This window comes from Helobdella robusta (genome assembly GCF_000326865.2).
Source record: "Helobdella robusta unplaced genomic scaffold HELROscaffold_21, whole genome shotgun sequence".
In the NCBI taxonomy this organism is placed as follows: domain Eukaryota; kingdom Metazoa; phylum Annelida; class Clitellata; order Rhynchobdellida; family Glossiphoniidae; genus Helobdella; species Helobdella robusta.
Genome location: NW_008704124.1, coordinates 2,830,362 through 2,855,731, shown reverse-complemented (window position 1 = coordinate 2,855,731; position 25,370 = coordinate 2,830,362). Strand labels below are relative to the sequence as shown.

Sequence of the window (25,370 nt, the reverse complement as noted above, 5' to 3'; positions counted from 1 at the left end):
TACAAACATATTAACGCCAAACATTCGGTAGAATTTATAGAATATTGTAAAAATTATGGTCTATTACCAACATATATGTATGTATATATGTATAATTGTATATATATATATATTTATCACGGGGTACCATAAGGATCCATACTAGGACCCCTTCTATTTTCTATCTACATAAATGACCTCTGCAACGTTTCGCCTTCAACCAAATGCGTACTGTTCGCAGACGACACCAACCTTCTTTTCACTTCCAACAACCTACCAGATTGCTTTGAACTTATCAATCTTGAACTCCAAAAATACTCTAACTGGGTATCCAATAACAAACTAATCATAAATTATTCGAAATGTGCATACATTATTTTTGGCCCAAAATACTCACCAACCAAGCTCCTAACCTAAACCTATTAATTAACGGCGTTCCTATAAACCGCACCCTGTCAACCAAATTTCTTGGAATCACCATCACAGAAAATCTTTTATGGAATTCTCACCTACAAACTACCTCAGACAAAATCAACAAACTCACAGGCATCTTCTACAAAATCAAATATAAACTTTCTCTTTCTGCTCTTCGCACGCTTTATTACACATTCATCTACCCTTATCTAACCTATTGCATCACACTATGGGGAAATAGTCCAAAAAGCCACCTGAATAACCTAATACTCTCTCTAAAAAGATCAATACGTTTAATTTTTAACCTCAAACCCGATTCCCATACTAAACCCTTCTTCCTAGCAAAAAAAATTTTACCCCTTTACTTCATCTGTCTTTACTACTCTGCTTTATTCGTTTTTAAATTTATCAACAATCTTCTCCCACCTCACTTTATCAACTTCTACAAATTAAGTAACTCCGTCCAATCTACAACCACTAGACACACCCCTCTCTTCTATATCTACAAAACTCGCCTCAAATTAATCCAGACAAGCATAAAAATAACAGGTCCTAAAATTTGGACAGAACTTGTACCTCCCCATCTAAAAGCCATCATAAACCTACAACATTTCAAGTCAAAATTCCGTGCTTTTTTATTGATACTGGATCTCGACTCCACCACCTAATACTATATTAAGAATACGTTAGAACAAATGATGCGGGTGAATGGTCTTTATGAATGGTTAAACATTTATGTGTTTATATATGTACTGAGCGAACATAGTTATATGTCTATATATGTATGACACGAACATTTACTTATTTATCTTCAATTATCTTTCTGCTTCAGTTATTTTTCTTATTTTATTTCATTAACTATTCATGTGTCTACCAGCGGTGGCCACCACAAGACAAACAGTCTTATTCGGTCTCCGCATATTCAACTTCATAACTTTTATTCACTTATTTGATATGTTGTTGATTATGAATAAAACTTTGAAAATGAAATATATATATGATATATATATATATATATATATCATAAACAAAATCATATAACCAGGTACTAAACCTCCCCCACGAAAATAACAAAATAACTTCATTTGCATTCAACATTGTCTTATGTAAACTGTGAGACAAACATGTGCGAAATTGTAAAAGCAACAATAAACAAACAAACCAACAAACACAGATAGACATTTAGACAGACAGATATTCAGAAACAGCAAGACAGAGAAAGAGAGAGAGAGAGAGAGGGGGGGGGGACAAAGAGAGAGAGAGAGAGAGAGAGAGAGAGAGAGAGAGACAAATGTTTGGAAAAGACGGCCTCGAGCAATATGTGTTTATCGTTAAACGGATAATTTAATAACTAAATTATTGATGCAGCATCTCAGGGGATGCAGTGAGCATGCGCAGACGTTCCTATGTTGTTGTTTTTTTTTTCATAGTGGACGAACATTGGATGGGTGCATGCAGAAATGTCTAAACGAATAAATAAGTGGATGTAAGCACGTTCATATGGATTGATTGCTTTGCTGACATCTTGTCCTCTTTAATCCAGCTGAATGAAATCGGTTAATAATACGAGAGCAAACAAGTTTGTGGTTAGGAAAACTCTGCAGTTATGTGACATTGAAGTTTTGTCGATGTGCAATCATGGAGATCAGTTTGTAGATTGCTGTAAAAACACAGACGTTTCAAAAGTTTTCTAGAAAATGAAGGTAGTGAGGTAGCAGCAATATCTAACTTCTGCCATTAGAAACAATGTGCAATTTAGCAAAAAATTATCTTAAAGTTGTTTTGAAGTTTTCTCATTTAGTTTTCATATTATATATATATATATATATGTTTCAGGTTCAGGGAAAAATTTTTGCTCCCGGTTAAGTCACACAAAATGTTTTGAAAGTTTTTTAGTAACGCTTTTTATCAGAAAAAATGCAATTTTTATGACTCTTCCCAACCCCTAAATTTGGTCCTTTCTGTTTTCAATTAAATTATAATGTGCTATGGAGACCAAAATGATTTTCAAATGGTTATTTGTTTATAAATGTGGCTGCATGTATAAAATACAATATCAACATAAATTGGAAAATTATTTATGTCCGACCCCTAATTTCTTAAGAGAAAACACCCAGGAGTGGATTAAGACAGTTTTGACAGAATGGGGAGGGGCGGGGTCAAAAACCTAGCATATTATGTCGGAATTGACTTGAATTAGTTGGCAAACTTTTTATGCTTATTGCACAAATTATGCAAATTTTCCCTTTATTTTCCCAAATGTTGCTTTATGGGTAAAAACGGTGTTTAAATTAATAAAACAATATACGTTGACTAAAAATAAGAGTCAATAAATGTTAGCAAATGATTTATTTGAACAGCGCCCAGGTTTTCTTATTATTTGATGCCTTAAACGATTTGTACAGTTTCAGTTACAAACATTTCGTCAGTGAATGTTACAACCTGGTACTGGTTATAACGAGATTGTGTTCGTTCAAAGCTTTCTATGTTTTTTAAATTGTCCTAAAAACAAATGGCAATACTTAGAAATGAATGTTCTGATTTTAGAAATGTTTTGAAACGTTCCACAGATGGTGGTATAAAAAATAAAAACTATTTTCAAAGGTTTGTTGTAACATTTTCATAAAGAGAGATGATGGAGAGTAAAGATTCTGCTTTAAACAGTCAACGGATGTTGCTACATTCAACGTTAATTTGTTTTTGTTGTTTTTGTTTTTTCTTTTGCAAATGATCCAACTTTGCAGCTAGCAACAGGCGGCAGTACCTACATGAAACGATTGAAATGAAAATAACTCAATGTTAAAAAAAATAAAAAGTAACCAAAATTATGGAAAAATATGTTTAAAATATTTAAAATTGGGATGTAAAACTTTTATTATTATTATTATTATATAAAATACTTCTATAAACAACAATGTTTCAAAAGAGTCTAATAATATGCTGCCCTGCTGTTGCGGTAGACACTTCAGAGGTAAAAAGGCTTAATCATGCACCACAGATCCTGCAAAACGTTCAAATCTCGCCAAACATATTCACGATCGGCGGGAACAGCATGATTATCAATGAGCCTCAATCATTTCAACACAAATCTACCTCAAAAATAACGTCACATCTCCTCCCAGGAATTAAATTGCCCAAAACCAAACAGCAGTGGGAAGAGGCCAACGCATATTTTCACCATAAACTAAATGACCTTAACAATATTGAAGATATCGACAGTTATGCCCTCCTACTGCAAAACACAATATACCAATATTTCGCAGATACGTATGGCATCTTAAAACCAAAAGAATCAACAGTTGTCAACGTCAACGCCGACCATAGAAAACTAAAAAAGAAACTAAAAAATCTAAAAATCCTCGGTCAAAATGACAACAGTTTTATTGACGAAATAAAATGTCTGAGCAAATTGATCAGATTAAAAATTCACCGAGAAAAGATATCAAAAGCTGTCGGTCAATCAAAAATATCCGTTCAACTGTCAAAAAACTTCTGGAATACTTGTAAAAAATTATTTTCGTTATCCACACCACTGCCTCCACTGTTTGATGTTGACAAAGGGGCTGATCACTTTGGTGGCGTAATGAAAGCGGGTGATAGAACACATTTTGCAATCCCTGATTGGATCCCTCCTCTGCAACCGCCGGTGTTCAATGGCACTATTGACCCGCCAACTTACGAAGAAGTTTCATCAATTGTTCGTCGAAGTAAATCAAGCGCCTCGCCGTGCCCACTAGATCAGATATCTACTATAATGTTTAAGAAATGTCCAATCCTCAGAACATATCTGCACAAACTACTTTCAAAATGCTGGGTCGCATCTACAATTCCAGGTTGCTGGAGGAAGGGCTTAACAATTTTAATATATAAAAAGGGAGATGCCGACGATCCGGCAAACTATAGACCGATAACGTTACAACCCATTCTTTATAAAATTCTTTCAACATTAATAAAAAATAGATTGTATAACTTCTTTCAGAAAAATAACTTCATCAACACCAGCATCCAAAAAGGATTCTATCCTGATGTCGACGGCCTGGTAGAGCACACGCAAATGTTGACCCACCTGCTTAAAGATGCCATGAAAAATCAACGAACAATTATCGTCGCTCTTCTTGATTTAAAAAATGCTTTTGGTGAAGTGAGCCATTATCTCATAAATTCAATATTAACATTTCATCATGTTCCCAACATAATAAAATCAATGATAATGTCTATCTACTCGGACTACTCAATATTCGTTTCAATAAATAATAAATTAACATCGGCACTGCAGGTCGAGAAAGGGGTTCTCCAGGGTGATCCGTGTTTGCCACTGCTCTTCAACCTATGTTTCAATCCGCTAAAGAAAGTTCTTGAAACTCAAGAGTACACTGGCTGTGGTTAAATCTGGGGCCCAACGTCTGAACTGAAAACTAAATCCTGGCTCCAGTTTGCGGATGACTCGGCAATAATCGCCCATAGTTCTGAGGCCGCCTAGAAGTTGATCGATTTGAATTATACATGGTGCAATTGGTCGGACATGACAATGAGAATAGACAAATGCAACTCATTTGGCATGAGGAAAAAAGACGGTGCCTATGTTCAGTTTACTCCAAGGCTAACAATTAACAACGATGTTATTCCGAGTATAGAAATAGGAAAGAGTTTTGTCTACCTGGGCAGGTTATATGATTTTGAGGGCAAAGATACGGAGGCCAAAAAAAGAAATCGTTTTGAAATTGACAAAATTGCTGGATACCACTTCAGCTCTAGATATCAAACCACAACAAAAACTTCAAATATTGCGATATTTCATTCCTTCGCAGCTTCAATTCGAATTCCGAAGCTATCATTTTGCACCAACTTGGATATCGTGCGACCTGGACAATTTGATAGTAAATAATGTCAGAGAATGGCTTTCTATGCCTATTAGCAGTTGTGTATCGCAAATACTTTCGCTGCCAACGAAACATGGCGGTAACAACATTGTGTCATTAAAAGAGACTTCAGAAAAAATAAAATTGAAAATCCGCAGCTATCTAAAAAACAACACTAGTGATGAAATCAAATGCCTATGGAGCGAAACAACTTCAAATTTCATCAAATCAGATAGCTCGCTGGACGAAACAGGCTTGCTAAAGCTGTCTCTTAAGCTTCTGAAAAATGACAAAGTGAAATCGTGTCTCAACCACATCAGCGAACTGCGATCTCAGGGAATCATACTTAAAGCCATTGACCAGCATATAAGCCCAGCACAAATAACTTGTTGGTCCAAAACTACTGAGAAGTTATCCGGAGTACTTTACAGGTTCATAAGAAAATAACTGGTTCAACAATTGCCCACCAATTCAAATATGTTTCAATGGGGCTAAACTACGACTCCTTTATGTCCGCTCTGCAGCGTTCGCCAGACAAATAAACATGTCGTGTCTAACTGTTGTTCAACATCGGCACTGGCACGATACACCGAAAGACATAACAAAATTTTGGTGGTGATCATAAACGAGATAAAAGCTCAGGCTCCTATCGACTGTTGCATATTTGCTGATTTGGAATCGGAAAATGTACGCCCAATAACACAGTTGTTTCACACGCTACGACCTGATGTTGCTGTTCTGCGGGGTGGAAAAATAGAGGTGATCGAGTTGACGATATGCCATGAAACTAACCTACTCTCATCTAAACAATATAAAAGTGCAAAGTACAAAAATCTGAAACAACATTTAAATAATAAATTTATAAACTGCTCTATAACAGTTAACACATTTGAGATATCGCCAATTGGTTTTTATAATAACTTGAACCTATCTATTTTTTAAAACTACATGGCTAAATTATTTTAATGTAAAATTAATTAATACTGTTATTAGCTCGACATATAGTATTTATTGCGAAAGAAACAAGGCATAATTAAATATATCTTTCACTCCTATGCCCTTGTAACGTCATCGAGCTTAGGAAGATTGCACATTTCATTAAAACTCAATTTTTATTAAACTTCATTTTATTTGTCATTTCTTATTTCTTATTATTTTGAATTTTATTTTGTCGATTGAATAAATAAAATATGTTCACATTAATTTATTCCGCGCCCTATGCATATCTTCAGGGGCGCTTGGATAAGCAATGACTTTTGACTTTTCCATAGGCCTGGATAAACAAAAAGTTATTTAATCGTTTCCTAAAAAGTTTGATGGTTGGTTGTCGACGAATGATGGCAGGCAAACCATTGCATATGGAAGGAGAGCTGTATGAAAAACGTTTGTTGACAACTGATGAAATGCTGACAGGATGATGCAACTGAATATATGAAGACGAACGAAGTTGACGAGTTGATGATTTTAGTTAATGAAGGTATGATGGTTGAGATGTATTAAATTAAATAATTTGTACGTGAAGACGGCGAGTTTAAATGACGAATTTAAATATTTGGCAAACGAAAAATAAATAATAAAAGTATAAATAAACCAAATTAATTATTTAAACTTAATTATTATTAAAGATATGAGTGAAAAAGCAAGTAATTTGGGAATTTCGAAGAGTCCATTGCGAAATGAAATTAACGGCTGGTGTTATTTAATAAGCCAACTAGCATAAACCAACTCAAAGTGAACTCGTTTATTACCTTTTATTAAAATACAAACAGATGGTAGAATGGAAGCTAACATTTGAGGACGTCATTGAGAGCCTTTCTCTCCAGGCAAGCTGCTTTTTCGTTTTATTTACTTACATTCGTAATTATTCGGTGCAAAACTTGGTCTACCCCATTCATAAGATAACTTCCTATCAAATTTTTGATGATTTTTTTTCTAGGCAGAGGCACAATCTGGCAAGAATATAAATTAAAAAACAATTTATTAATTTGGTGACAATTTCTTATAGCATCAAGAGCTTACAAAGCCGTTAATATGAGAAAGACCACCAGGCACCTGGTCAGACCATCAGTCAGTGAAGGAAGGCGTAACACCAGGAAAACACTGTTAATGAATGTAAAATTGTTTGTAAGATTTTTTGCCAGGTGTTTGCCTGTTGGAAGAAAAAACTTCAAGACTATGAGGAAAGATTTCTATATACAAGTTTTACATATTATGTGATATATCATTTCTAATTATAACGTATAAAAATGCCTCTTTGATTTGCGAGTGTGTTACTCTCTCCATTTCAAAAATTAGAATTTTTAAAAGTGTTCATAGCTCAATCAATTGACTAAAAAATAATGTGATATCTATTATTTTGAAATTGAAACATGGAGTTTAATTATATTGCTTCAAAGCCAAAATGAGCTTTCTTGATTATTTCTAAAGTTTCAATTTAACTTTTTTATGTTTATTGTTATTATGTATCATCATCATCACCTTCTGGTTCATCATCATCACCATCATCGTCATTCCCATCATCTTCTATATCTTCTTCTTTATCATCATCATCATCATCATCATAGGAGGAAAAATTGTAGGTTCGCATAAATACATGAAGGCACGGAAAGAATAACAATTGTGTCTAATAAGAAAATACTTTAAAAAATGCATTATGCGAAGTTTCAGACTTTAAAAAGTTTACTGTTCATCATTTTAATTTTTTCATTTTTTCTTCATGGATACCAAACTGGCTCGACTAACACGAAGGTGAATCGTTTTATTTTGTATGTCGTTCATTTTTTAAAAATAGAAATCAAACAATTTTAATTCTACTCTTCCAGGGGTTCGATCAATTTTTCAGCACTGGCATGATTGTGAATATAAGCTTCTACGTTGTTAAATGTTTTCTTCAATATCGTGAATCAAATATTTTCATGCGAAACCACAAAATGGGATGGGTTGATGAAGTGTTTCAAAGTTATAGTCTGAAACTATTTTCAGTGAGAGATTAGGAAAAAATTTACTGAAATTTAAAAAAACTAAAATATTATTAGTTAAAAAAAATTATTTTATGCTTATTTTTAATAAAAAAATGTAACAATTGGCAAAAAAATGACCACACATATCATCAACCCATATTGAAGGTTGCAGTGGTTACTACGAGTTAACAGGGATCCATTGAATGATGTAAACTGGATCTTTCACAGGAAAAATGTTTCTTTAATTTTGTGAAGTATAAGAAAGACATGGCACAAGGTGATAGATGGGGTACATGTTAAAAGTGCGAAACAATATATAGGCAGGCTGAATCTTTTTAGATAATATTCGAAAATATTCAATAAAAACTATTTAAAAGAGAAAAACTTGTTGAAAATTCTTAAAAATAAATAGATTTTAATGCAGAAAACAAAATAAAATGGACATAACAAATGCGGATTTGCTAGGAATGATATGCATAGCAGACTGACTGTATGGTATCAATCTAATTGACTGACGTCTGTAGCACCTGTCTTCTTCCATGAAAGCATTCCAAAAATTTGCAGGCTGTTTGCTTCTCTGCTCCAATCAGAATTTCGCTTCCTCCATGCCTCTCAGTCAGAAAGGCATCCAAAGCACTCTTGAAATGAAAAACAAGACATCGCCCGCATTGTTCACTTCAAATAAACAAACCTGCAAACACATGCATTTGCGCGAATAACTTTAATAAGCAAGAAGCATGCTTTCAAGTAGAAAGAAACAAGCACGCACACGCATACACACATGTACATATGTATATATATATATATATTTTAGTGTGTGTGTGTGAGTGGGTGTGTGTATTTGTGTGCATTTAACATAAGTCTAATCTTATAGATTGCAAACAATTATATGGATCATTGAATATACAAAGGTAGCAAGCTATGTTTTGTATGTTGTATGCATCAATGATGTTCAACACAAATCAACTGCTAAAATGGAAAGAATTATTTACGTGAAATGTAAAGAATTTGAATGAATAAATGTTTGAAACTATCAAGCTCATCATCCTGCTGGCAGCATTATTGATTTTCCTATCATCTGACCATTTTTTAAACACAGTTTTGACGTAATATTTGAACAAATATTTTTTGTAATCTCATTTTGTTTTAGAACGTAAACTCTAAAAACGCATAACTTTAATTAGACGCTTCACCGCGATGATATGCTACCGATGGGACATTTCTTATTTACAGCGTTCGAACCATGTCAACTTGCAGTAACGGGGAACATGACACTCCTGTACCTTCACGGGTGAACTTCGCGAAACATTTTTGCAATATTTTCATTATTGCATCATTTCATTTTAATCTCATATTGCAAGAAACATTTTATGCATTTTTTAAATCCTGTCTAAATTTATTTATCACTCGATTCTTGTCCATCTGCCGACAATCAGTTCAACAAATTTTTAAAAATGATTTATTTGCTATTGCTCAACATCGAGGACTAATTTTTTTAGTCAACCAAAATAATTCAGACAACAAAAATCATTTTGTTTAAAATCAATTCTCATCTAAACCAAACATTAGAAGGGAAATAAAATTTTAAATGCCATCTGCGGCCACATGAATGTTTTTAATGGGCATGATTATGTATGAAGTTGGACTTTCAATTTATTCAAAAAATTGATTTTTTAATTTGAAATGATTTTATGAAACTGGTGAACTTTAGGTTAGCCGCCGATCCAACGACGCCAGAAAAATAGCCAAACATTTCACTAAAAAAGCAGCAGCCGAGAACAACTTGAACACTTTTTCACAGAAAGTTGATGTTTTATCCGCAATCGAACCAAATAGGAAACTCTTTGGAATAAAAAGTGCTACTCAAAAAAATATTCATTTGTCCAATCAAGTGATTGAAATTAAACATTCTGGATATGAAAAACTTGAAGCCACTACATTAAAAGTTAGATTAAAAACTATCAGTGCGTCAGAAAAGGTTTTAAAAGCAAATTTGAGTAATACAACATACCAAACATCATCGCCGACATCACCACGAAGTTCGTCACTAACCTCATCATTGCTGCTATCAAGACATTCATCGTCACCCTCACCCTCGTCACCACGGCCTACCCGCTCACATCAGGGAGTACCAACAAACTCACATTCGGGGACATCAGCGGCACCCCTCACAACCGCCCACTGCAAGTGGTCAACGTGGACGAAATGTTCAAAGAGCTGCAACCAGGAAAGATACCTCATGAACGCGAGAGCACCTGGAAAGCCACGTCATCCTCTGCTGGCACGCACCTCCCGCCTGCACACGCACGTCTTTCCATGCCCACCACACAAATCCCAACACAAGGAAAAGCCTACAGCGAGGAGCAAAATGTACGTGGACAGTGAACGGAGGAAATGCGTCACGGACAAGGGTTGTTTAAACTTTTATTGAAAAATACCAAGAATAGCTTATAACATTTTTAATGATGAAATGAAATGTTCTGTTTCAATCCTTACAAAATTGGTAGAATTAATTTTGGTAGTCATGAATTTTTGCATGTTTGTTCAATTTTTAATTTTAAGTTGAACGTAATTCCAAGAAATAACATTTTCAACTATTTAATAATAAAGCGTGGCAAATTAAAAATATCAAAGGCACTCTGTAGTAATATATTACAATATTTGACAATTTCAACAACTGCAGGCAAATGCAGTTTGGAGAACCAGACGAAACACTCGAAAGCAGCTGACCTGCTGCAAAAAGTGAACGACTTGATATTTTTCAGTTGGACTGGCTGGTCAGCATGCCAACTTGAAACGTGCACGAGAACTCGCAGAAGGTTCTGCGCTTCCAGGAGATGGTGCGAGGAGACGGAGTTGCTGGAGGAGAAGGCGTGCAGTAGAAAGTCCAAGGAGGGAACATGTTGTTAGCACCTACTGCGTTTTTTAATGGCGTTCAAACATTTTTATAAAATAAAAAGTAAAGTTGTTCTAAAATATCCTATATCAAATTTGCTACAGACATACTGGGCTATTTAAAATTTGTTATATTAAACTTCGTAAACATTTTTGAAAATAATTCACACAACACGTGTGATCTACTTTTTTTGCATTTTGGGCTAAAATCTGTTTAAAAAACTATAACGTCATATTTTCAGAATTACCAAAGAAGTTGGAAGTTTGGTGAGCAGTCAAATTATGTGGATCATTGTTGTTAACGTGACGCAGTTGTTGTTTCTCGTTGCCTGATGAAAACCTTCTCGTAAGTTGCTGCTCTCATTTGTCTTTAACATGAACAGCCAACAATACCCACACAGAAAATCTCAAGACTTCAGTGTTATGTAAAATAAAATATTTGCAATCTAAATGTTTGTCAATTTTTTTCTTGTCGTTTATCAATTTCGATCTCTTGTGTAGCAACCACGGATAATGAGCGAACAAAGTGTACAAACGTAATTAATGGCGTTTGATGTTAAAAATAATTTTACTCCATTTGATATTTGGACTGTTGTGACTCGGCCCCGTTAATATAAAGTTCTGACAACCCATTGGCTCTGGTACAGAACTGCTTCAAAATTATTTTTTGCTTTTTAAAATGTGTTTTCAACAGGAAGATTCAAAAAACTGTAAGCTGTTTGGCAACATAAAATTTGACAAAATTTTCAATGTTTGAATTCACTATTGTTTCACTGAAAGAAACAATTTCTGAACAAGCAATTTTGTAACCTAACTTTAAATTAGGAATTGAACAGTTTTTAATCCGGATTTGAATTTGAGTCGAAATTCTGGAATACCAGAAAGATTCTGATTTGTTCACATTTAATGCTGAAAAACGGTAAAATGGATCCATAGTTATTAAATTTAGTTAATAAAACAGTTCATTTATATATTTTTAAAGCAAAACCAGAGATCCGACTTCCGGGTTGCATACGTTCCCTGCCTAACTCTAATCCGAAAATTCAACACTTTTTTTGTATCATTTTAATAAAATCGTGTTTAATCAAATAGTCGAAAATTTTTAAAAGTAAAAAATGTGGATCGCAAAATTATTTTATTTTTGTTATTTTATGTAACAAATAAAACAATTAATAACAAAAATATTTTGAAGATTGTAATCAATTTGTTCAAATATTATGATGTTTATTGTTGATTTTTACTTATAAAGTCATTTTGTTTGTTGAATCTGAATTTGCATATTTCGTATAAATAGTTTGTTTTAATAGAAACCGACGAATGTTGTCCCGTGTTTATCTTCAGATTCAAAACACGACAGATATGACACAAACAGTTGTTGATCTAGAGATGGAGGGTGTTATTCCCAAAAATGGTTACCAGCAAATAATTTTTCCCACACAAGCACAAATTCGCTTAGTTTATTGGGTTCCCGTCATACTTATCAAACTTACAAATGTAAAATTTGTCTAGATCCGCCCCTGGCCAACAGACGTGAAAAATAACACCAAGTTTAAATTTGATTATTAATATAATGTAAGTGAATGGGAAGACATACATTCGATGCATGCTGTTTGTGCTGGGCTTTAAAAAAATTTGACGAAGATCATTGATATGAACAAAACAAACTTTTTAATGAGTTCTCAAACGTGGAAGATAAAATCATTTGTTGGTGTTTAAGCAGGTTATTAATGAAATTAGTTGGTTAAAAAATTTTTACTACTAAAACTCAACGCGATAAACCCTAAATAATTTTAGTTTACATAATTGTTTTCTACATTAATTGGAAAAAATGGAAACAATGTTATTAATTTAAAAAAATTATCTTTGAAATGATTTTTTAAACGCTTTATAAAATTAAACATTCTGATGAACATCAACGTGGATTTCTCATTCTAGAGAATGAATAATTCATAATAAACTAACTTTAAATAATGAGACGAACGTGCCGGAATGGTGAAGTAGAAAAATTCTACAAACAAAGTGACTGGTCGAAAGTTATTTATGAGTCTGTTGTCTCAACGGTCATACATTCGAATTACAGCTCGTCAGAAGTTCTTCACATCAGTGCCAATAATTAATAAATAGTTTTTCAGTTTTCTTTACATTCATAGAATTAAAAAGTACACAATGATGTATAAGTTTGTTAATTTTTGAATTACTACATGTTACTTGAAATGTGGTTTTTTGACATTTGTATAATACCTATGCATTTGGTTTAAAACCTTATCTTGCATGCAAAACACAACGTTCACAACGTTTCAGTAGCATTATGCAAACATTTCTTAAAGAAAGAATCTTTCTTTTCAAAACGAACAAGTTGCAGTTGCATGGATTAGTCCCGTTCTGAGGCAATTTCTTCTGATTGCTATGTTGTAGTAACGTTTCGCAGTCTTGTTTTTTGGATGTTCCATTGTTCTCTGCAGACGACATCCACTTAAATTTATTCACCAGTTCCATTTTCTAATAAGTCTGCCGAAGTATGCTCTATTATTTTTCGTCAAGTATAATTATTGCAGTGTTGCCTGCATTCAAATAAAATCAGAAACATATTTTATCCACTTTAATCACGTTAACTAATATAAATATCAAAAGATATGGGATCGGTCTCATTTTAGCTTGGCTCTATTTTAAAATTCGCCTACTATGAAGTTTGCATCTTTACGACGCAGCCAATTAAACAACAGTATTTTTATTTACTGCAAAATTAAGCATAGCAAAAACTAAATAATTATTTTTCAAAAATTAAATTTAGAATAAATATTACCAGAGCTTTAAAGTATCTCTGGTTGTATCATATGGGGTTGTGGAATAGTTGTTGGCGATTGAAAAACAAGAGTTGAAGCAACTTTTGGCAGTCAGAAGCCAGAATAGTAGCGGAGTATTTTTTCAAAAAGTCGGTGTCCGAGAATTTTCAATTAAAGTATTTGAGCTGGAAGAAGTTTTATTTTTAGTCAAAAATGAGACCAAGTAGCTATCCACTCTAGTACTTAGTAAAATAGTAAAATATCTACTGAAGAACAAGTAAGTTAAGAGATTTTTTAACTCTCCAATTCTACAATCTAAAAAAACATTTTTTCTTATAAAATATATTAAAAAGTTTTATTGAAATTACAATAAGAATATAATTTTTAATGCAATGACAAACATAAGGTATTCGAAGATAGATTATAATTGATAAAAAGACATGCGGCCAACTCCCATCGGTTCTCAAAATGTTTCGACTGCATACGCGTTGATTGAGACGAAGAGATGCTGCGAGACGTGCTGCTGCTCCTAAATAATGCTTCTCCCAGTCATCACCTCCTTGTCTATAGACTGGACATCGTAGCGTCAATACATGCGTGTGTGTTGCTCGTTCGTTCATTTGTGTGTGATGATGACTTCTTAGACGTGTTTGCTGCTATTTAAATTAACTCTTTCAAATAGAATTTGTTTGAAGAAATTTGAGAAAAAAAAAGATTTTTGCAAATTTATAACTTCAAAGAAGGTGAAGGAAAAATATTGAAGTCAATCTGGGTTATTTACATTAAAAGGTAATTTGTATTGCTCAATAAAAATAAATTTAATGTTTCACAATCGTACAGCAAATATCTGACGAAATTGAAATGAAAACAATTAAATCGTTGATTGACTTACGATTAATTTTTGAAAAAAATTCAAAGACTGTATGAAAATAAATGATCAGAAGAGCAACGTAAATATGGAAACATCGCAATCACGGTACACATGACGATCTGTTTGTTTGTTTGTTACGTTAAATATTCAACATCCCATGCATTAATAATTATTTTTTTTGATAAAAATAATTTCAAATTTATTCAATACTGTTATACATTTTATTTAATAAAATATTATATAATTCAGTTATAATAAAACTGATAGCAGACACAGTATTTCCAGTTTTCCTGTTTTCTCTCACCTGTAAGTTCTATATACACGAAACAATTACAAGCACGTATATAATGTGAAAATGTATATATATATATATATATATATATATATATATATATATATATATATATATAAGTATATATAACTTTTTTTAACAATTGAATTGAAACATTGAAAAAATTTTTGATGTTGCATCAGTTTTTGAATGTGGGCCACAAATGTTCGTAGTTGTCGCCGTTGATGTTGACAACATTGTTGAGGAGGTTATTGTAAACTTCTCCGTTCAAATGGTTAGTCTTCGTGCTATTCGCCTGCTTCATGCTCTGTTTGTTCTCATTGTTGCCAACATAATCGCACAGGTTGTTATTGTTGTTGTTTGTGATGTCGTTGTTTGTGATGTTGTTGTTTGTGATGTAGTTGCTTGTGATGTTGTTGTGTGTGTTTGTGTAGCTATTGTTATTTGTTGGCATTGTACATGATAATTTACTGCTGCTACTTGTTTCAAAAGATTTAACGAGGAGAGAGTTGTTAAATTTGTTGTTGCTGTCTGCAGCAGTTGTTTTACAGAAGTTGCTGGTTGTTGTCAGCTGTTGGATGTCGTCATTCGCAAGACCTCCCCTGCAGCAGCAGTGACAAAAAGTTATTGTATTTGAAGGAGTTGTCGTTGCGTTGTTGCTTGAGACGTCCATAGGGGGATGGGGACTGCCGAACGTGGGGACGGACTCACTGCTGGGTCTAACATCATTCAAATTAGTTCAATAATATTCAAACAAGTATATTAGCATTCAAGCATGACAACATTTAAAGAACTACATAAATATTTGAACTAATAGAAAAACATTAAAACAAGTTCAACAACATTTAAACAAGAACAATATAATACATCTAAACTTGAATAATCAGCGAATGTTCGGCCGCCATAGACTTCGAGACTTCGACAGTTTATGCAACCCATTAATGCATGACTTTTTTTAATTAAATTTTGTCGATGGAATGGTTGAATACATGCCAAATATAAGTATTTTAAACATATAACATTTTTATAATTGAAAAAAAAATTATGGCAAAAACAATTTAAGTCCCATATATGGAACGCTATGCATTGAACCATATTCAATGCTGAATATTCATAAAATGTTATTTAACATAATTTTAGTGGTTAAATACATTTGACTGACTTTCATGATTATAAAATATATAAAAGCAGTTTATATGCAAAAAACATCCAGAATGGTCAAAATTGCAGAAAATTGAAATAAACTAAGTAGTTGAAATGTTTGCAAATCTCTTGTCTACGATAGTGAGGTACGTGAAAGTACATGATGAAGTACAGAGGTCAGTGAAGCCGCACGAACGTGTCAGAACGTATATATATGTGTGTGTATATTTATATGATCAACAAATAGTATATATTTATATGTATATATGAATATATTTAGGGTTGAGACTAAGAAATATCTTTGCAATCATTCAGACGTGCGACAATACGTAATAACTAATAATCAACATATTCAGAATTATGGTGCCCACACTTGACGACGAAGATCGTGATGACTAATTAAATGACCGTTAAGAATTCACTTTAGACAAACAAAGAAACAACATTGGAGAGGAATATATACTTGAGCATCTGGCCACATGCACAACGTATCCATTCGAAGACCGAAGATGGTATAGGAATACCGATATATATATATATATATATATATATATATATATATATATATATATCGTAATATTACTTGAGTCTGACATAGTTGACTAAAAAGCGGATAACGTATTGAATGCGAACTTGTTGTCTGCCTGGTCTCGCAATGGTCTAACTAAACATGTACCTAATAATGAACTTGTTTTCATTAAAAACGTAAGCAGCTAATAAAGAAAAAACACAGCAAATGATAAACATGGCATACACCAAAAGAAAAAAACATAAGAGATTTGCCGTTAGGAAACAAAAAGGAATGAAATTTGTCACACGGACGCAAAGCTTTCAAGAGTGGGTGCAAGATGCGATCATCCTCTTGCTCAATGCAACGTCATGATGGAGATAAAAATTAAACCGCGAAAAGAAGAAAGAACAAAGACAGAAAGTTGCAACACAACATAGAAATTATGGAACAAAGGAAAAGATAATAAATATGATTTTTTTTAAATAAGAACTTAAAACCAGTTTAAACATGAAGTCATTAATTTGGTAACAGCACTCAAAACCACAAGCATTTGGTGGGAGGCAACTATCCTTATTCATTCATTCGTTCGTTCGTTCGTTCGTTCATTTATTCATTCATATATTTATTCATTGGCAAAACCAATCTATAAGGTCAAACAACCAAATAAGAATAATTGTAAAATAAATTCAAATAAAATGAGAGAACTCATACATTTCCAGATGTTACATATTTGTGGACCAAACGGAGCGATGAAACGATAGAGCGGATCTGATGTCATTCGGTGAATCTTTCATATAAAATATAAAACCGTGGATAATTGTTGAGACATAAAAACCTTTAAAAGGAAAATAAATTCTGTAAGTCAAAAAAGAGAATGTAACAAAAACTGGAACAAATACAGAACACTGTGTCGCAAAATATTGGAAGAGTGGTTTTGTATTTATCAAAACAGTGCTGGACACGAAGAAATTTTTGATGTTCCCTACCTACATCGTTCTATTGTATGCATGCAATACTCCACAAGAAGGAAAAGAGATGAAATCCGATTGAAAACGTTGGAAAATTTAGGGCTACAGAAAATTGTGAGAAATCATTTAGAGACAGTAAATAACAATGACAATAATTAGAAAACAAAAAATACATGCAGCAAAGTCGAAATAATGAAGCCAGGACTTTTGGGAGGATATATTTTGAATGCTGTAGATGTTACTGGCTCATTGAAACTGTTTTAATGGGAAGATAAAATGCGAAACTGGAAAATCAGCTAAAGACAATTTTGGTAGACATTAGAGACGGGCCAGAGTAAGTACGTGGCATTCAAGAAATTGGAATAAATATAGAAAAAGATTTAGAAAATAATGAAGAATGATAGACACCATTGACCTCAACGGTTCCTTGAGAAATTACTTATTTAATTGATGATAGAACATCTTGTAGTTTTTTTATAAACACTAAAATTATGACTGTTCCTTTTTCGGGACACTATGCAGTGCATTGAATGGTAAATTTACTAATTACAGATATTCACTCCATGATGTTGTTAGCATGTTAGAAGATGAAAAAGATTTTTTTTCAGCAGATATCATTATGCTACCACCTGATGATCCCAACTGTTCAGATCAAGATAGTGGTCCTGAGGATGGGGAAGGAATTATTGACAATTTATCAAAAACTTTATTGAATTCAAATGCTGAAGCATTAATTTCCAACATTGAGGCAGGCAAAGAAATGCTTCAGAAAGAAGAAATTGATATGCAAATACAAACACCATTAAAAAAAAGAGTGAAAAAAAGTATATCAATTGAAAGAAATTGGAAGAAGAGTGACATTTTGAATGTAGAACCCATACCAGTGTTTTCTGAAAATAGAGAATTTGAGAATTCATCTCCTCACACTCTGTTTAAATTATTTTTTGATGATGAAATAATCAAATTCATCACTGACATGTCTAATTTATATGCTAGTCAGAAGTTGAAGCAGTTGAATGCCACTGAAGAAGAATATAAAGTGACATTAGCGGTTTTGCTCTTATCGGGTTATGCTCCTCTGCCAAAATCGACGAATGTATTGGGAACAAAGCAATGATGTTCATAATTTAGCAGTGAGTAATGCCATCAGTGTGAATAGGTTCGAGGAACTTCTCAGATATTTACACACATGCGATAACGAAAAAATTGACAAAAAAGATAAAATTGCCAAAGTTCGACCTCTGTTTAATATGTTAAATGAAAGATTTTTAAAATATTGGCCAGAAGAAACTTGTTTATCAATTGACGAGTCTATGATACCATATTTTGGTAGGCATTCCTCTAAGCAATTTATAAGAGGTAAACCTATCCGATTCGGATTCAAAATTTGGTGCATGAATAATCGTCTCGGTTATTTAGTGAGTTGTGAACCCTATCAAGGAGCCACTGAAGATTATGATCCAGATTTAGGACTCGGTGGATCAGTAGTTAAAAAACTGACATCATGCCTTCCTGATGATAAGAGATATCATTTATTTTTTGACAATTTTTTCACTTCGTTCAAATTAATTGAACGACTAAAAGAAAATCATATTTATGCAACCGGTACAGTTAGAATTAACCGAATAGAGAAATGTCCATTGATGGATATAAAAGAAATGAAAAAATTACCTAGAGGCACATCTGACTATTTTACAGATAGTGATTCGAATATTATTGCGGTTAGATGGAATGACAATAGTGTGGTTTCTATCTTGTCAAGCTGCAATGGGCTGGAACCAATGAAGGAAGTGAAAAGATGGTCTTCAGCAAACAAGAAGCATGTTTTAATATCCCAGCCATATATAATAAATCAATATAATAAATATATGGGTGGAACTGACAGGATGGATCAAAACATTGAAAATTTGCGCACCAATATTCGGATTAAAAAATGGTGGTGGCCGCTTTTTGCTTTCGCTTTGGATTCTAGCATTCATAATGCTTGGTGCATTTCCAAAAAATACTCAAAGCATGAAAATCACACTTATGCTGGGTTCAGGAGAAGTGTTGCCAAAACTATATTTGGGCAAAACCAACCAGAAGATCTGAAAAGAAAATCAGTAAACCGTAACGTTGAAAATGAAATAAAATTTGATGGAAAAGACCATTTCATTGGAAAAATTTCGGATGGACGAAAAAGATGTAAATTGTGCCACAAGAAAGTATCAAAGAAATGTTTAAAATGTGATGTTGCCCTACACTTGGAATGCTTTGAACATTTTCACAGGAAATGATTTACCATGAGTATTAACTCATAACGTACCTTTTTAGGAACACTTTGTTTTTTGATCATAACTTACTTTATTTTTTTTAAATTTCATTTTAATTGGCTTTTTTGATGTTTTGAAACTATGCTAAATAAAATATTTCAAAATCACAAAAAAATTTTAAGTCATGCATTGGAGGGTTAAACAACTTATACCACATTCTAACCGCATTTAAATATTATTTTATTAATTAATAATTTTATTCCAATTTACGTTTTAAATTTCAACTAAAACTAAAGAAAAGTTAATATTAACAACAATAAATTTAAATTTAACATAAAATTTTTATGATTTCAACAAAATGATAAATAAAAAAAGGAAAAGACGAGCGCTCGACTGAAAATTTTAAAAATTTCATAATTGATTTACATTAGAAAAACAATTACATGCAGTCAAAAGATGAAAGAACTCACGTTTTAAGTTTGTGAATGGCGATGATGAGGATGGAGACGACGAAGATGAAGGTAGCGAGGATCAATACGAGGGAGGCTATCACTGGAAGAATGTACTTAAATTTTTAATTATTTCTTTTTCATGTTGCTTTCAAAAGCAAAAATGTTCAATCTTTGAATTACTCACAAAAAAGAAAAATGCTTTCAATTACGTTTGAAAGTTAATTCAACGATTCAAACGTCGTCGCTTTGAAGTTGAATATTCAACGTAAGACCTCCATCACATTTCCATCTTGCATTTTAGTTTTACAAAAATATACATTTCCATATCATGCACCAAATAATTATTTTTAAAAAAAATGCAAAAATACAAACTAGATGAAACAATCGCGTTTTGTTTATTCATATATTCGCTAAACTTGAAGATTAATAACGTGAATGAAACTTTAGCAGGAAGAATTAACTTTAGATAAACTTGGAAGAATATTAGAATAAAAAGAGCAGAGTGATCTTACAATCAAATCCAGCTCTTCGTGAATCGTCTTCTGTCGAGTAGTCGATGATGACGTCATTGTAGTTGTGGGCGTCGACGTAATGGTATCTGGTTGGGAAGCTGTTTGTGTTGTTGTGGGCTGTTGAGTACCTGGTGAACTGCTGTCGGGGAGTGTGGCTCAGGTGAGTTGCTGGTGTCAACAGGTGGATTGAGGGAGGGGCAGTGCTGGCTGGAGTGCTGGTCGTCTTCTCTGTCGTTCGGCGAACATTCACGTTTTATTCGTTTTCAATATTTTTTAATTAAAACAGTTTGATAGCTGCGCTAAATAAATGCATGTTTGGTGAAAAATATCTTCGAGTGAGATTTTAATTTAAAGTCTCTATTTTTTTTATAATAAAAATCTGAATTAATAAAATAAACCGTTTGAAACTATGCAAACCTTTATGATGATAGATTTTTGTGTCTTTTGCAAATGCAAAATTAACTTTGAGTTAAAACAACTCAACGAAAAAACAACAACGTGGCTTCATTTATGATACTCTTGCAGAAGCAATTTCAAACGATGTTTAAATATCTTTTGGAAAAGTTTAATGGTGGCTGATGTGATTTAATGTACTCAAATATATGAGGCATCACTCACGCATTTCATGAATCCTCAACAGATATGAAAGTAGATCAAGATTAAAATCTTTTTTCAACTCTATATAGTTCACATTTTTAAAAGATGGTTTCCTACGGAATGCAAGTCACTGATGATGATGATGACACTAAAGTTTTTAAAAAAAATTTTCATTGAGCTTTTATGCTAACGATATTTAAATTCATTTTGTCATCAGTTGACATTTGAACTTCAAATTGATTATTTGTTAACGACCAAAGTCACCATCGAGGCCATTCGAGTTTTACGTAACGCTCCAAGGATAGAGAGAAGATTTAAAATTTATTTTACGGACGATTCTAAATCATTCAAATTTCAAATTGACACATATACATTGAAATATGTTTGAAGGAAAACTGATACACTTAGCTGAAAAGTTGACGTTGTTAGATGTAAAGTTTTATGGTATAAATAAATTTATAAAAATAAATATTAAAGAAGTCAAGTCGTTAGCTGCAGGAGTGTGACAGAGTGTGGGGCGGGAAAACGTTCGGTTGCTTGCTTAATCACTTTTTATGCATTCAATTAACCATCGAATGCTCTACCTTTGATAAGATGTCAGTAAAATAAAAACAAAGCCAGCGATGAACAAAGCCATGATTCAAACATATTTTCTATCAATACTCGGAACTAATGTAATATTTATTAGCGTAAATAGATCGCATTTCAAATTAATCTGAGGTACAAGGCCGCTCTCGCACGCTATAGATCAATTTTTAAGACTAGCAATATTTATTACTTTCGTAAGTTGTTTTTGGTATATTTTTGAATCTGATACAATTTTTCTCCGGATGTTTTTCTGCGATCGTTTTGGTTGGCATGCTAACTCCTCAGTGAAACAACAAATAAATTTTATTAATAATAATGAAATTTATTTCGTTATCTTTCATTATTTTGTGTACTATAACATTGTAAATGCATTTTGAATTGTTGAAACGTGAAAGTTTTAATACAATTTTCTCCCAACTTGGAGCGGACTTTCGTCCAGTACTTCATTCACTGACTTTCAATCGAATCAAACTTTTGAATTCTACATTGCAAGGATTTTATAAATTTTAAAAATATTTACAGAAATGTGCGGATAAATGTTGGGGCAGCGAAAAAGCATCATACATCTTTGAAAACAAAAACTTCCTTTGGTGAGAATCGTTAATAAGATTGCGCTAATAAATTTGAATGCTTCCATTTGATTATTGCAGACAATATTCGCATCTTCTTCTCAGAAAGAAGCAAATAAAACATCGTATGATGACTTCTTGGAAGGAAGTTTTGAAATAATATCAGCCTTATAAAAATTTGTAACTTTTGAACAAATGGCATTTTTATTCTTTAAATTGAACACTGCCTATCAAAAATAAAGCCTCAAGTTGCCATATTTGTTTAATTGTATTGTGAGTTGTATCTATCCAGCAGATCTAACTGATTGGCTGATTGGCTTACAAATATTTTCTTTCGTAGCTGCAATTAAAATTTACGCCTATGCACCGCACACTTCAATACAAACATTTACAGCTTATGCAATGATGTTTTCAAAATGTTAAGTTACAATTTTTTTATAATTTAAAATTGGAAGCTTACTGAACAGAGGACATTGTTTTTCGTTGTTTTGTCCAAGCCAATAAGAATCGTTGCACGTGATTGTCCATGTAACGTCATCATCATACAAACAACCCATGTGAGCATGATTATCTGACTGACGACTGAACCAAACCAGTTGATTGAGGTAGGGTGGGTCGGGACAGCCGATTGCTGAGTGGTTGGTTATTTGATTGATTGGTTGGTTGATTAATTGGTTGGTTGTGTGTTTAGTTAGTTAGTTGGCTGATTGGTTGGTTGATTAATTGGTTGGTTGGGTGTTTAGTTGGTTGGTTAGCTGATTGGTTGGTTGGCTGATTGATTGGTTGGCTGGTTGGTTGATTGGTTTGTTAGTTTGTCGATTAAGGGATTTTTTGGTTGAAACATTTTTTCAATAAATTTCAATGTAGAACATAGAACATTAATATTTTATAAAAATTAATTAATTTACAATTTAGCTTATTTAATTGTGAATTACTTTGTAATACAGAGATGGATTTTTTTTTTCTATAAAGATTCAAATTGAAATTTATATTTAATTTTTGGGAACTGTTTAATTACGTATTACATAGTGTTCAAATATTAATTTATTTATTATTGCTATAAAAACAACAACCTTTCAAATTTCATACCCATAGTGTTTCAAATATTAATTTTATATCATTACCTGGGTCTCTTAAAAGTTCACAAAATGCCAAAAAGTTGACGAAATATGTTTTTAACAAGACTGAGTGCAATTTCATTTGGACAAATTATTTCTAAAAATCTGTTTTTATGTCGAATGCTTGAAGTTGGGTTCCAACAGAGGTGCCGAAAATAGTTACATTTAGACGTGAAAGAGAACTTTGAACAGTTTGGCCGCAGTTTGCCTTTCAAACAATTTCAATTACGAATATAAATAAAATAAAACTGAAAAACAAACTGACTGAAAAACGCTTGTAGAAGCAATGCTAAAAACTCCAAAAAACCAAAGTTATAAAACTGGTGAGCAACTTCCAGTCAAAACTATCTTCTGCCATTAAGACAATGTCAGCTGCGGGCCGCACTGTCCCAATTTTTGTCAATGAGTCTAATATATTGGTTAACAATGTGGCCCTTTTTTAAGAAGTTTGCGCACCAATAAAATATAAAAAGTTTTTGTAGTATTGACACAAAAATGAGTATAACAATGTTATGAATATATTGTCAGATAGTTTAATGAAAATATTTTGTTGTAAGAAAGAGCTGAACATCATTTAATTGAACTACAGGGTCATAAGAATGATGGAGTTGTTCACGGTGAAGTTTACATTAAAATAAAATATTTATAAATGAATCTTATCGTGATTGAAATTTTGGAAGACGATATGAACGTTATGAACGTGAATAGTTTGAAAAGAAGCAAATGGAAATAAAAACGCGCCAGTGCGGTCGCTTCATCGTCAAGTGGGATAGAAATTTGCATCTGAGGGGGAAAGTTTTTTTGTGACTTGTTGCTTAGGCATGCATGGCACACACGTCCTGCACAGTAACTAACTCGCCTTATCCCAAGCAGTTTTCGAATGCAATTTTCGTTTATTTGATTTGAAAATGTTTTTCAAACTTGCTAATGATATTGTGTTTAAGTGGAAACGAAATGTTTAATTCTTTATAAATGCATTCTTCAAAAATACCATTCAGCTATTACGATGTGATGTTTTCTTGATTCCGATTCAATGTTTTAACAACAACAATAATTATAACATAAATAACAACAGTAAGAATGATGTTTTTATTCAAAATATAATACAAACAAAAACGTGAACAAAATTTTAAACAAAACGATCGGCAAAAGCCACTCATTGGAAATATTTTTAACACTCAGTTGATCAGCATTGTTGGGATTAAGTTTAACAAATTGTATTGAGTTACTTAATTGTTGAAAGTAAGAGTTGAAAAAAGTTGAACAAGCTTACTGAAAAAAATTCTTTCGCTACGGATTTCAACTTCTCAGAAAAAAAACATATCAAAATTATGCCGTCATATTATCAACAATTGTCATCAATTCGTACCACGTTATGAAAATATGAAGGACCGATTCTTAACTACTTTTTGAACTACTTCTTTCTAATACCAAAATGTCTCATGAACTATCTTTTGTGATAACTATTTAAAACTATTTCATATTTTGTTCATGTATAAAGTTTAATAATTGTTTCACATAATTTCCCAAATTTATTCGCTAGTAGAACAATTGAATGTTGTAGATCTAGCAAAATATTGATTTTAAAAATCTTTAAATTTCTTAAT

The 25,370-nt window shown here is 32.6% G+C and overlaps 5 protein-coding genes across 5 annotated transcripts; 3 read left to right on the top strand and 2 right to left on the bottom strand.

The window, feature by feature from the left end:
- Nucleotides 1-3,307: 3,307 nt before the first annotated feature.
- HELRODRAFT_171815 (hypothetical protein) lies at nt 3,308-6,670 on the top strand (the record flags this gene model as incomplete). The annotated part of the gene is made up of 2 exons (XM_009018483.1): nt 3,308-4,226; nt 6,597-6,670. The coding sequence occupies 2 exons, from the start codon at nt 3,308-3,310 to the stop codon at nt 6,668-6,670; spliced, it is 993 nt and encodes a 330-aa protein (XP_009016731.1).
- Nucleotides 6,671-9,455: 2,785 nt separating this feature from the next.
- On the top strand, nt 9,456-11,122 carry HELRODRAFT_171814 (hypothetical protein; the record flags this gene model as incomplete). Its single annotated transcript, XM_009018482.1, has 4 exons — nt 9,456-9,503; nt 9,924-10,157; nt 10,253-10,520; nt 10,896-11,122. 4 exons carry the CDS (start codon nt 9,456-9,458, stop codon nt 11,120-11,122), a joined length of 777 nt encoding a protein of 258 aa, XP_009016730.1.
- A 4,109-nt stretch (nt 11,123-15,231) lies between these two features.
- Nucleotides 15,232-15,726, bottom strand: HELRODRAFT_171813 (hypothetical protein; the record flags this gene model as incomplete). The annotated part of the gene is made up of 1 exon (XM_009018481.1): nt 15,232-15,726. The coding sequence occupies one exon, from the start codon at nt 15,724-15,726 to the stop codon at nt 15,232-15,234; it is 495 nt and encodes a 164-aa protein (XP_009016729.1).
- A 2,526-nt stretch (nt 15,727-18,252) lies between these two features.
- Nucleotides 18,253-19,951, top strand: HELRODRAFT_171812 (hypothetical protein; the record flags this gene model as incomplete). The annotated part of the gene is made up of 2 exons (XM_009018480.1): nt 18,253-18,670; nt 19,758-19,951. 2 exons carry the CDS (start codon nt 18,253-18,255, stop codon nt 19,949-19,951), a joined length of 612 nt encoding a protein of 203 aa, XP_009016728.1.
- A 911-nt stretch (nt 19,952-20,862) lies between these two features.
- Nucleotides 20,863-23,845, bottom strand: HELRODRAFT_171811 (hypothetical protein; the record flags this gene model as incomplete). The annotated part of the gene is made up of 2 exons (XM_009018479.1): nt 20,863-21,119; nt 23,770-23,845. The coding sequence occupies 2 exons, from the start codon at nt 23,843-23,845 to the stop codon at nt 20,863-20,865; spliced, it is 333 nt and encodes a 110-aa protein (XP_009016727.1).
- Between the last annotated feature and the right edge of the window lie 1,525 nt (nt 23,846-25,370).